This window comes from Penicillium manginii, assembly GCF_028828005.1.
Source record: "Penicillium manginii strain IBT 31320 chromosome Unknown utg000005l:1.0-5665137.0:1.0-5668048.0, whole genome shotgun sequence".
Classification (NCBI taxonomy): Eukaryota; Fungi; Ascomycota; class Eurotiomycetes; order Eurotiales; family Aspergillaceae; genus Penicillium; species Penicillium manginii.
In genome coordinates, this window is record NW_026643106.1 from 1,565,643 (window position 1) to 1,577,910 (window position 12,268).

Here is a 12,268-nt window from a genome sequence, read left to right on the forward strand (position 1 = left end):
TGCACAGAATTGTATCCCAGAGTGGAAAAAATAAGCTTGCCAGGAATTTAAAAAATGAAATCCTGACACCGCAGAGTAAAGCTCGCAAGAGTCTGAAAACCGAGATGTGTACTAGTAGCATAGATCAGATGTGCAGTAAGGGACAGTTAGGCGCGGTGGCCGGATGATTAAAACCAGAAATCAAAGGAAAGAGACGGACAGTACGACGGGAAGGGTATACATAGATGATAACCAGTACAAGATAAAAGAAGGCGAGGAGAGGTATCAAGGTCGTATAGCATCGTGGACAGTCAAAGGAAGAAAAGAAAGGGGAAATACAACGGGCATTTGCGTCAATATTAAACTGGTCGATAGTAGAACCGCTGATCGGCTATCATGGACTGATGTCATTCCGAGTCTGGTGAGCCTCGAACAGGGAGGCTCCATTGCCTTGTGCAGGATTGTGTCCTGGCAGCCAAGCACCATGGAGTGGCACAATCAGACTCGGGTTGACGTATTTCTTCAGTCGCAGTTCTAGTTCACGACCCCCTATGCGAACAGGTGCCGTATCACGGTCTAAGCCCGAAGGTGGTGAAAGCGTGGATGATGGCGAGGGAGAGATGTCTCCGCCGCCAGGGAGGTTGCGATCAATACTCTTCAAAGCAATGAATTTCATGAGTGGCTCATAATTCCGTCCGAACCAATAGCTGAACCAGACGGTAAAGCCCAGGAGAGGTACAAGGAGCAGAGGGCGAGTGATATCCTTGCGTAGTGCCAAGACACCGATCATGGCGAGCTGATATACGACAAGTCCCACAAAAACTCGGTTGCAGATCATTGGCCAGGCACGACCAGTCGAGTGTTGTTGATGGTCCATGGCGTAGAGAAGCTGGTACTTGTAGATGAACTGCCCGATGGAAAAGTAGACCAAGCCGAATAGGCAGATCAACCAGGAACTGGGGAACACGCTATAGACAACACAGATGATTAAGACCAGAATGGTCTGTGGGATGGAAAATCCATAGCTGAACTTGGGTGGCGTGGAGAGTTCTGCGAATTCTCGGGGTGTTCGGGCCCGAAGGAACTGCAGCGGATACAAGGCAACGCTTCCAAACTCCAAAAGTCGGAAAGGGAATAAGCCAAGACCCTGTAGAATCAATAGGTTGATGTAGAATGGCGCCAAGCCTTCCAGAGAATTGGCAAGGGCAAGTGCTACAGTTGTGGTATCCTTGAAGGCATCCCGCAGGTTTTCCCAAAAGCCGTAAAATCCACTTGCTGTTCCAAACACCGTAAAGAGCAGGAACATGTTGAAGAAAGAGAAGAAGAAGTTCTTCGAGATGATCGAAAGTTCAACATCTCCGCGCGACATCATTCCTTGGTGATTCGAGAGCCCTAGATCTTGGTCAGTTTCGATTCACACCAAGAATCCTTTCGGCGTAAGTAGACACTCACATTCATATAAATATGGAACGGCAACAGTTAACAGGGAGAAGGCCAAAGTTGGCAGACCGGTTTGGACCAGCGACTGTAGGAGGGGGTGCATCGCCAAAAACTCTGCAAGTTGTGGGACGATCTTGTGGAGCGTCTCTAGTTCCAGTAAAGTTGCAATAGGCAGCAAGAGAACAGACCAGAAGACTGTTAGAAACCCGATGAGGAGCGTGATAGACCATGACTGGACCATGCGGCGGGTACGAGAAAGATAGGTGTTCTTCCAGATAACATCAGCCGGAGCCGGCGCGAGTCGAGCAAACATTTGCATCGGATGAGGGTCCAGGATTGTTTGGACCAGTGTCTGAGACGCCTCAATTGATTCCATTGTGACAAAGGCGATCTCGGTGGTGGTATACTCCGTCTCCCTAGCAGTCTGGATCTCCTCATCGATCTTTCGCAGCTTTTCCTCGTGATAGTCGATAGCATCAATCGATCGGTAGCGTAACTTCAACGGGCCATACCAGACACGTACTTTCGGGCGCTCTTCGCTATATGCTGAAATGTGTTCGCGCTCGCTTTCTGGGAGTAGCTGGGAATGTTCATGGTCTTCTTCCAAGGGTAGACTCGAAAGTGTAGCGTATGGTGGCTGGCGCGTGAGTGGCAGCGTATTCCCGTCATTCCGCGGGCGCTTGTATCCCATATGTTTCGTCCAAGCCCGTTCTAATTCTCGAACAATCTTCGTCCTTTCATCAATGAGATTATCCAACTCACGCCACTTTCGGCACAATGTAACATTCTGCACTTTTCCCACGTTCAGTCCCTCCACGAATTCTTTGATACTATCATCTGATGCCATGTCACGCGGAATGCCTGACAGACGGATAGTACGATCCGTTGTGCTGGTTTGGCTGCCGAGATAGGTTTGTCGAGTACGAATGATTTTGTTCGTTTCCTGAAGCAGAAGGTACACGGCCAAACCACTGAAGATGTAGGTGAAAATGACGTATATCCATAGGTAGGAGTAATCCGTCTTGTTCTTCTCTTTGCCTTTGAGAAATTGACCTATTCCGCTTGTCGTGTCGTTGCCAGATGGGTCGTTGTTGTCCCAACCGGGAACTCCATATTCTCCGATGTATGCGTAATGTATGGGAAGAATAATGGCTACCGCGAAGGCAAAGACGGCGAGCAGGAATCGAATGGCAAATTTGAAAAAGGAAAGAAACTGGGCATAACAAAATATTAGCGAAATGTCATGCGGATGGTCGCAAGGAAAAAGAGGAGAGCAAGCAGACTCACGACATATGCGTCAAGGCCAGCCGAATGAAGCACTTCCTCGTCTGTTATGCGATGCAGGACCGGGATCCATCCGAAAAAGCTGTCCGGTAACTCCGGTAGCCGTGAAGCAGCGCATCGTTGTTGTCTTCTCGCTGCATACAGCTCGGTCCATTTGGGTCGTAATATCTACAGCCAGTAAGACGTTAATAACAATCACCATTCTGCTGGGACGTCGACAACGTACGCAGAAAGTTATGAAGGCCCCCAGGCCGAGCGCAAAGCTGATCACGAATTGGGTATACAGGTCACGCTGTTCTGCTCTAGGATTTGACAGCCTCGACTTTCCGTCTCCATCGTGCGTGTCATCTTTAAGCGCGGTCCATAGTGCAGTAGCTGCTGATGTCGTGAGTGACATCGTTTCTTCGAGGGTACCTTCCGGCTCGGAGGGTTGCGGTGAAGTCAAATGGGCGGAGGGGTGTTCGAGTTACCGGTCCATCGAGGGCGTAATGGCGGGGTGGAGGAATGCGACCTGGCAGATGAATTTGGAGTCTAGCACAAATGTATGTTCGCGCAATATTCGACCGAGCTTTCGCGTTAACAGTTGCAAGGCGATCTCAGTGAACGAATGATCTCCGAGGCTCCTTTGTTTTGTTCGATGACGACGTGCTTAGTCATCCGACTCGATATTGTGCGCATAAATCCCGCCGGTGGAACAGCCATACCTCAAAACAACTAGGAACGCTTCATCAATTATTCTTCTGCGGTCAAGATCTCTCGAATTTTCTTTCAAAGTTTTGAACTTTTTTTTTAATATGAAAGAGTAGCAAATATGATTCGGTCATGCTTGTTATCTACCTCTGTAAAAACGACGGAAACAATACTACTAGTTTGTACGAGTACAGATGACAATGCTAAAGGAGTTCTTAGAGACATGGAAGTGAGTTTCAGCTTGTACTTCGCTGCTCCGTTATATGATGCCATGATGCAATAAAGGAATATCCGTCAAAAGAACACTTTCATCATGCTATGTAATCATATCTCTAACTATCATCAAAACTATCTAGGAAAGTTTGGAAGCATCATAATAAAGATCGAGAAGACACCCAGCAGACCATGCCTGGGTGGGGGACTATAATTACTGCGATTAGTATCGAGGAGCAAAGATTGGAGCAGTCTTCAAAAACTTACCGAGTCACTGCAATACTCTCCATTCTTGTTAGTAAGTTCAGTCAGGCCCTTCCATGGGCTCTCCCGTAGCGCCTTCTTGCAGCCATCCAGTCGGCGGGTAACCTGTTGGAAAGATTCAATGCGTTCATCGGCTGTCTTGCGACGCAGGAGATCGAAGTGCAATAGGGCACGGAGGAAATAGCCACGCTGCCAGACCCACTCAGGGCCCTGGTGATAATTGCGGCCCTTTGAAGTAGCGAAGTCGGTGGAGTCCTCCGAGTTGTTGTAATTAGGGCGGTAGTTGAGATCCGAGGGGTCCAGGGTAGCCATCCCAACGGGGCCAACAATGGCAGAATCGGCGATTGACAAAGCAGTCAGGGCCTTCTCGGGGGTGAAGAGTTCGGGTGCTACAGCCATTGCAATAGGGAAATTGGCTCGAAGCTGGTAGTCTTCGAAAGGCTTGCCGGACTTGTAGAGATCCTTGTAGATGCCTCGTCGGTTTATGATGTTGGCATCCACATCATATTGGCTGTCTTCGGCCGGATTCACGGGGATGAAGTAACATCGCTCGAAATTTGCCTTGATCTTATTCGCCCATTCAGCGAATGTGATGGATTTACCCTCACCGATGTCAACTCCCGCATGGGGATAGACATTCGATTCGTTCAGCTTGGCGACCCATGCGAGGGCACTGTAGGAGAGTCCGGTAATCTCGATGGAAGCGCCATCACGCGGTGTACCCGGTACGCCCTTGTTGCCGGCCTTTTCACTTTCCCCCATCTTGTCTTGCCACGTACCACAGTTATCCTGGCTGCCACCAAAAATGATACCAGTGTTCCAGTCTACCTTGACGTCAATCTGGAATCCTTCGGTTTTCATCTGAACATCAAGATCAGGCCCAGCATTGTATTCACGGAATGACATGCCGTGGGCATGTCGTTGGAACACTTCTTGGATAACCTCCAGAACAGTTGGGCTCTTGGAATAGGCGCGTGGATCGTCAAACGGGAACCATGTATCATCATATGGGAGGAACCTCCTGGGGACCTTTTCTTGCAAAAGCTTGATTCCGTCGGGAACAATGCTGGTATAATCCTGGATAGCCTGTAGGAAGAACCAAACCGAATCCCGTGAATTGTAACGGGGCAGCTTTCCGCTGCTGAGAAGGTTGGGGATCATGCCGTGCTTGAGAACACTCGCGAAGGCTAGGATATGCTCCTTGGCATCATCGAAGCGTCCTGTGCAAAGGAAAAGACCGCGAATAGAGATGAAAACATCTCTACCCCAGCAGCGGGCCCAGTCAACCGCGAAATGAGGTAGACCTGCGGCCAGGCTAGGAACTTGCTTAGTAGGCCATAGAGAGGCCGAATTGACGTACCCAGTTTGCTGAACGCTAACCATAGCAAGCTGGTGGGTGAACTCCTGGCCGTGTCTTACAAGATCACTGAAGTGGTGAATGCCGCTCTTCCAAGCTGCATTGTATGCAACCTGTACAATCATGGCGAAATAGCGAGGAAGTAGGAAATTTGGCAATCCACGAACAGCATCGAATTTCTCCTTCAGCCAAGCAGCAGGCTTATGAAGGGCAGTGTGACCTTCCTTGGCCCCGACCTTTTCCATTCGCTGAATAATGAAGTCGAGAGCCCATTGGCCTTCGCGCAGATGATCGCAAAGTGGATGACCGAGCTTATTGTACTTGATGATATCTTCAAGAACACTCCACCAGCCCTGAAGGCCGGCATAGATAAGTGGGCCGTGGTTGGGAATACTGTAGACACCGTCCTGGCCATCACTGGAGTCTCTCTCCTCAGCCTCACAGCGATAGAGAGCAAAGTTCAAGTCGACCAAGCTTAGCTCCGCGAATGCCTCATCGGCACCAGTCGAAACAAAATTGTCGAGCCCCTCCGCGTGCTCGGCGCTGGGAATCCAGGTCTCAAACAAAGCAATAGATCCAGGCACCAAAGTTTCCAAGACCGCCACAGTCACATCATCCTTATCGCCTTCAATCTTGGTGCCTTCGATATCCCGTGTATGACTGGGAAGTCCTCTGAGCTGTTTATCATCCGACAGAACCTTGGCCTTAGCATCATCGGAGGCATCGGCTTCCAGAACCCAAGACCCGATGTGCTTGGCCTGGGTACCACTGATATGAGTTGGGGCCAAGACAGCTCCGCTATCATTGCCTGGGAATGCTGTATGAGCGATAAGGAAAACTCCCTTTCGGGTCTTAGGATGAACTCGATGAACAGTGATGTATTCCCCGTCGTGATGAATATGCGTCTCATCGTAGCCTTCCACGCCCATCATGGTGTGAAGATCATTGAGTATTTTCTTGACACCTCCAATTCCACCCTCCCCGGCCCCGCCCTTCAGCTCCTGGTCCCCGGAGAACGAAGATGCATATTGCCGAGTCTCATGGACCAGGTCAATAAGTTTGGGATAGATCTCATCGTATCCCATGACACTTCCGATGGCAGATGCACACATGGAAACAAGGGCAGCGTTGGGAAGGGTATCCCTAACATCACGCTTCTGGGCCGGCACTTCATTATCATGGGTACAGTCCATGAAGAGGGCCTGAACGGGCAACGGCCGAATGTGGGTGATAGTTTCATCTGAAGCTCCGCTCTTCGCAGACGCAATAGCATGAGAGCTGCCAGCAGATGGTAGGTCCACATCGAAGCTACCAATTGGGCGACCTCCATGACGGTGAACCAGACGGCTCAATTCTGCGGTGCTCCAGGCTTGCATCGCCTCCCGGATGAGGGCATTGATTCCGAGTCTTTTGACGAAAACATAGTCGGCCTCTTCAGATCCTGTGAAAAGCTCGGCGAATACCGTTAGATCCGGGCGGACCTTTCGCGCTTCATCAAGCAGGTATTCAGCTACAACAAGGGGAGTCGAGTGGCAGTTGTCAATGCGGAATCCGTTGAAGTATTTGGCCATAAGTCGTGTATATCGAGTCATGAAATCCCAAAGGAATGGGTTATCTTTGGGCGAGTTTCCATAACGGAGCTTGACACAATCACCCCAAACGATGACCTCACGACGAAGGTAGGCCTTAGAATCTGGCCCGGCATTATCACGCATTGCGTCGGCATTCCAAATCCATCCGTTATTGGCTAGCGCCAGGGACTTTGGATTGTGTTGCTTGGTGACCTCGTTTTCTGGGAGACGGGTGAAGTAGGTCTCAATGAGAGGGCTGTCTTTGTGCACAGGTCCCATTTTAGGGCCGTGGTCATCGATTCGGAGGTACTTGATGCGGTTAAACAGTTGGTCCATAATATCAGCAACATCCGCGTCATATTCCTCGTAGAGGGGTAGGTTGACCGCGTCGAGGATCTTCGACAAGGAGGATCCGACTTCATCAACGTTCGAACCGGCTTGGTTGTACTCGCCGTGAAGGACTGTGAGCAAAGCCGCACCAAATGCCGCATCCACGGAACGTCCAAATCGTCCAAGAACCTGCTTCGAGTTCGGGATACCGAGTTCGCGAATTGTCAGCGCTTGCTTCTTGGGCGGTAAGTCCTTGAATAGTTGCACATCAGAATGCTCCAGGCTGGTCCGGTCCACATTTCCGGTAGTCCAGGCATCCAAGATCTTCTTGGTATCGGCCTTGACATCGATAGCATAAAATTCCCATAGTCGAATCCCGTCGATAGCCTGTTTACGAAGGACCTTCATTACAGCCGTTAGTTCTTCGGCAGTGTTGAATTCCGTCGGTAGCCCAAGACTTTCAAGATCATCGCCGAATTTCAATAGGGCAGTATCCAACTCGAGCGCAGATTCCAACCAAGGGGCGGTCGCCACACTGTAGCCTGCTTCGGGGTGTTCCTCTAGCCATTTGCTGTTGTGAGCTGTGTGATTCCAAACAACGTCTGTAAGCGTTAATAGTCCGTACTCCTTCTCCATCCGTGAGACAAGTGATGCCACATCGGCCTCCCCATTGGGGAAGAAAGCAGGATCAAATGATAGCTGATCGAAAATGCTGTAGGGAGAATTAGATGAACCACGCTCCATTAGAGGCGTGAAGTGGACCATGTTGTAATTCCGTTGGCTGATTCCATTCAAATGCTTATCCCAGTCGGCTGGGTACTGGCCCATGAATTTGGAGATCACCGAAAAGATGGACAGAGCATTCAGTGGCAGATCCTTGCCTTGGACAGCCAGTCTCGGCGAGACGTCTATGTAGTGAAGCGGAGTTTCAGTGGGCTCTGGAGCGGGGACATCTTCGACCGAGAACTCTGGCAGTGGATAGAATGTAGTGTAGTAGGCAAAAGCACCTGCACGCGTCACTGGGATGTCAATTTGAATGTTCTGGTTGAAATTCGGCTGCAGTCTACAGTCAATCAGTATGTTTTCTCTTCGTGTATTTCTTAAAATACGGGGAGAGATTATCTATACCTAAATTCACGGAATGAATGGCGATCAAAGTCCTTCCCCTCTTCGGGAAGGTTGACCCACAGGCTTCCATGCCGGCAGATGGAGCTGGTTCCCTCGATGATGAAACGAAGGAGGTAGCCTTCATCAGTCGGGGGAGGAAGATAAATGTATCCTCCAGGTACATCGGGTGAGCCGTCATCCTTCAATGGCAAGAGATAGACGTGACTTGGGGGGGGGCCATGATGATCGTCGTGGAATGGTCGAAATTCAGCGACAATCAGGACTGGAGCTGGTTGTCGAAACGACACAGCGCGGAACAGTCGGAGAGCACTACCTCGTGGATCGCTGAAAGTTTCCAGCGAGTGAATGGCCTGGGAAAAGGCCGTGAGAAGAGGTTGCAGAGGACAAGAGGGAGCTGGGTGCTTCCCCCTCACCAGCCGTTGTCGCGCCAGATGACATCATGCATTTGGGCCCTGGCCAGGTATTTTTTAGCGCCGAGTCGAGACCAATCCCCACTATTCGGTAGTTATTTTATTTTATCTTATTTTATTTCCAGTTATTAGATCTAGAAATTAAGGGTATGGCTATGGGTATGCCGATAGGCAAAGGTATAGGTATAGTTATAGTTTTAGTTAGCAGTGGCCATTCTTATGTCAATTCTTATTAGCTACAACTTCCACGGTTTCATGGTTCTGCAGCTCTGACAGGGACAGGGACATGCCAGCAAACCTTGGGAGCTCGGGCCGCCGAGACCAAGGAAGTGAAATGAACATGCCAAGGAAATGCACGCACTAGAAGTAGTAGTAGTAGTAGTAACAGTAATATCCAATTCGTTTCGATGCATAAGTACAGTCGTAAATCTATCTAAAATCCATGCTTAACCCCGTTCCCAAAAAAAGAAAGTTCGTAATCAAAGCCGAGCTGCGAACCGAGAACCATCATCCTCACCATCCTGAGTAGAAGTAGAAGTAGAAGTAGAAGTAGAAGTCGGGGCACGCGTCACCGGAGGGCTGTCAAAAGGAATCACAATTTTAACAAACAATATACGAAGAAAAAGGGACGCCATGAGAAATCATTTACCGCTCAATATATGAAGGAATCTCTGAGACCTGCATAGTTCCTTGCAGAATGCCTATCAAAAATTGTCAGTATAAATAGCTTGTCGATACAAGAGGGGAAAAGACTGACGGTAGACAGCAGTAAAAAGAGGGAAGTCCTCCTCTTGGCCCTGCTTCTTCAAGAAGCTGTTGACCTCGACAGCTGTGAGGGTACCTTGCAGCGACTGGCCATTGAGCTCATCCTTTTCGATCTGCTCAATAGACTGATTGCGTTCAACACTGTACTTGGCGCAACGGAAGTTACGGCCACCGCTGGAGCTGGTAATCAAATCGGCGACACCTGCACTCTCATCGGTAAATGTCCGCTGGTCAATGGTAGCTCCGAAAAACTTGTCACCAAATCGAACCATCTCCATCAGTCCCACGCGCATCACGGCAGCCTTGGCGTTATCACCCCAGCCCATGCCCACAACGAAGCCAGCGGCCAGCGCGACAACGTTCTTCAGAGCACCACTGATGGAAACGCCAGCGACATCATTCACGACCCGAACATGGAAGTAGGGGCGGTGGAAGAGAGACTTCAGGATGCTATGGTCAACGGGCGGGTAGTCCGAAGGCAGCGCTTGTAGCTTGACGTTGGAAAAGTTGCCCGAGACGTCCTTGTGCTCAAACTCCACCAGGTTTACTTGTGAGCCCGAGGGCGAAGGGGCCTTGGAGTCCAGGTGGGGAGGGTCGTAGGCGACAGTGGTTTCGGACCACTTCTCCTTGGCCACCTCGTTGGCAATGTTTGCGCCGGACAGGGCACCGCAGTAGATGCCGAGGATCTTACCGATGGTCTCGGAGAACAGGTTGATGCCGTGCTCGTTGACATCGACGCCCTTGATACAAGAGATACCACGGGCATAGGGCAGTATCTTACCCTTAATGGATTCACAGGTCTTGAGGATAAACTGGTGGGGGAGGTTGAAAACGAGGATGGTGCTGTCCTTGACCGCGTCCTCCAGGGACGGGTTGGCATGCAGATTGGTGGGAAGTCTAATGCCAGGCAGATACTTGACGTTCTCGTGGGCCCGGTTGATCACTTCGGTCAACTTCTGGGGTCCGGGGTTCGCGGGGTTGAAGTTTGGCGAGTCCTTTGGGATCTCAACATTCTCCTCAAACACCCACATCTCTACCTTCTCCTCAAAGATGTCCGGGTTGCTAGCGGCATTCTCGGCGACGATTTTGGCGATGGCGCAGCCCCTGCCAGTGAGATCCCAACATTAGTCTCAACGATCCCAACGGAAGAGCAGCAGGGCATGGGAGAAGATGGTAGGCCAATGCGCGGGAGTCGCAACCAGGGGTTCAAAAAAAAAGCAGACAACATAAACCGGGAACCAGGAAACAAAAACAGTAAAAAAAAAATATGAAGAGCATACCAGTTACCGGAGCCGACGACGGTGATCTTGTGCTTGCGCTGGTAAGGAGCGAGGGAACCCATGTTTGCGATAGAGGATGAAAATGATCTGCACGGGGAAGGTCTGGCGGGGAGAGCAGATTTAAAGGACGCTAGGGAAGCCGACGGCGATGCCAGCGGCGACGGGGGCAACCGGGGCAAAAGAGTCTGGAACCGGGTGGCTAGCGGCGACCGAGGCAGCGCGGATCTGTAACGAGAGCCAAAACAGACACGAGAAAGGCGGGAGGAGAACATTCACGGCAGGTCCTCCAATGAGGAGCGACAGGAACAAAGATCGGAATCACAACAATTGGAAAGAGAGCGTTATTTCTGATGTCACCGGTGAAGGCAGAGGGTTCACCCGACCATGTGGATCGGGGGTCACGTCACAGCGACTATCTTTTGGATTCTTTTGGACAAGTCCAACAGTGCTAAAGCGCATTTCCCGTGTGAAGTCGGTGCGAAGTCGGTCCAAAATTAAAGCAGGGTGAGTCAAAGAGGAAGGCGGTCACGTTGCACTTACCAATTTTCCGTGCTGATCCTCACATGTGTGTACCTTAGGTATCTCCAAGTGTTGTCTTATGCTCCACCTTTTCAACTCCCTTCGTCCGGTTCTTTCTCGTCCATCATCATGAAGGCAAAGATCGCGGGCAGACCTGCCCCGTCCGGGGATGATTTCCGAACCAGCAAGAGAGATAAGCGTCAGATTAAGCGTGCGACTCTCATGTCCAAAATCGCAAAGAGTTCCAGCAAAACTCCGAAACGCCGACGTGCCTCGAAAAAATTGGTCGCCAACCTCGAATCCCTCGCCGATGCCCTCCCAGATGCCGCAGATGATTCCCACGATGCTGTCAGTCAAGTTAATATCATCAAACAAAATACCCTTCGTCATAAACCTGGTGCCATGAAGCGTCGGGAGAAGCTGGAGAGGGTTGAGCGAGACCGATTTGCAAAAAACATGGCACAAATGTCCACTCTACCAACTCAATCCGAACCAACAGCTGAAAACACTACTGCCGATGCCAATCCTACTGCAAGCCGATGGTCAGCACTACGAAATTTCATCTCTCAAACAATGGAACAACAACCCGTCTTCAAGGCGAATCAATGATGCAACCGTGAAGGAATATGCATAAACTTCAGGTTCAACCGCATACACCTGAAACCCCCCCCCCAAAACTGGCACGACATCCACGACCCGAGATGGTAGACGACTAAGAACTACCAAGTGGGCCACAATTTATGAGACGGCAGACAGGCCCGGTCCCAGTCTCGAGGCTGCCGGTCAGACAGGCTGTGTGAAAATTGAAGGTGTCCTGGAAACGGACCCAGTGATATCACATTCTCTGAACCGGTCATACCTTGCTAGTCAACAACTCAAATTGAACTCCCTGCGCCGGCGGGGAACACCTCCGGGCTATAGAACAACCATATGAGCACCCGTGCCCTAGGGTCAATAAACAAATTAAATGAAATTCGATATCAAAGTGCCATCTTCTTTCTGTCAAGTCGTATCAAAATAAGATTCTTCAGAAAATAA

The 12,268-nt window shown here is 50.3% G+C and overlaps 4 protein-coding genes across 4 annotated transcripts; 1 reads left to right on the forward strand and 3 right to left on the reverse strand.

The window, feature by feature from the left end:
* Positions 1–373: 373 nt before the first annotated feature.
* N7533_006962 (putative DUF221 domain protein) lies at positions 374–3,100 on the reverse strand (the record flags this gene model as incomplete). The annotated part of the gene is made up of 4 exons (XM_057103612.1): positions 374–1,371; positions 1,432–2,632; positions 2,707–2,871; positions 2,930–3,100. 4 exons carry the CDS (start codon positions 3,098–3,100, stop codon positions 374–376), a joined length of 2,535 nt encoding a protein of 844 aa, XP_056958569.1.
* Positions 3,101–3,745: 645 nt separating this feature from the next.
* On the reverse strand, positions 3,746–8,701 carry N7533_006963 (putative glycogen debranching enzyme Gdb1; the record flags this gene model as incomplete). Its single annotated transcript, XM_057103613.1, has 4 exons — positions 3,746–3,814; positions 3,874–8,191; positions 8,257–8,580; positions 8,670–8,701. 4 exons carry the CDS (start codon positions 8,699–8,701, stop codon positions 3,746–3,748), a joined length of 4,743 nt encoding a protein of 1,580 aa, XP_056958570.1.
* Positions 8,702–9,311: 610 nt separating this feature from the next.
* N7533_006964 (glycerol-3-phosphate dehydrogenase family protein) lies at positions 9,312–10,773 on the reverse strand (the record flags this gene model as incomplete). Its single annotated transcript, XM_057103614.1, has 3 exons — positions 9,312–9,367; positions 9,424–10,535; positions 10,712–10,773. The coding sequence occupies 3 exons, from the start codon at positions 10,771–10,773 to the stop codon at positions 9,312–9,314; spliced, it is 1,230 nt and encodes a 409-aa protein (XP_056958571.1).
* A 586-nt stretch (positions 10,774–11,359) lies between these two features.
* Positions 11,360–11,839, forward strand: N7533_006965 (FAM207/SLX9 family protein; the record flags this gene model as incomplete). Its single annotated transcript, XM_057103615.1, has 1 exon — positions 11,360–11,839. The coding sequence occupies one exon, from the start codon at positions 11,360–11,362 to the stop codon at positions 11,837–11,839; it is 480 nt and encodes a 159-aa protein (XP_056958572.1).
* Positions 11,840–12,268: the final 429 nt, after the last annotated feature.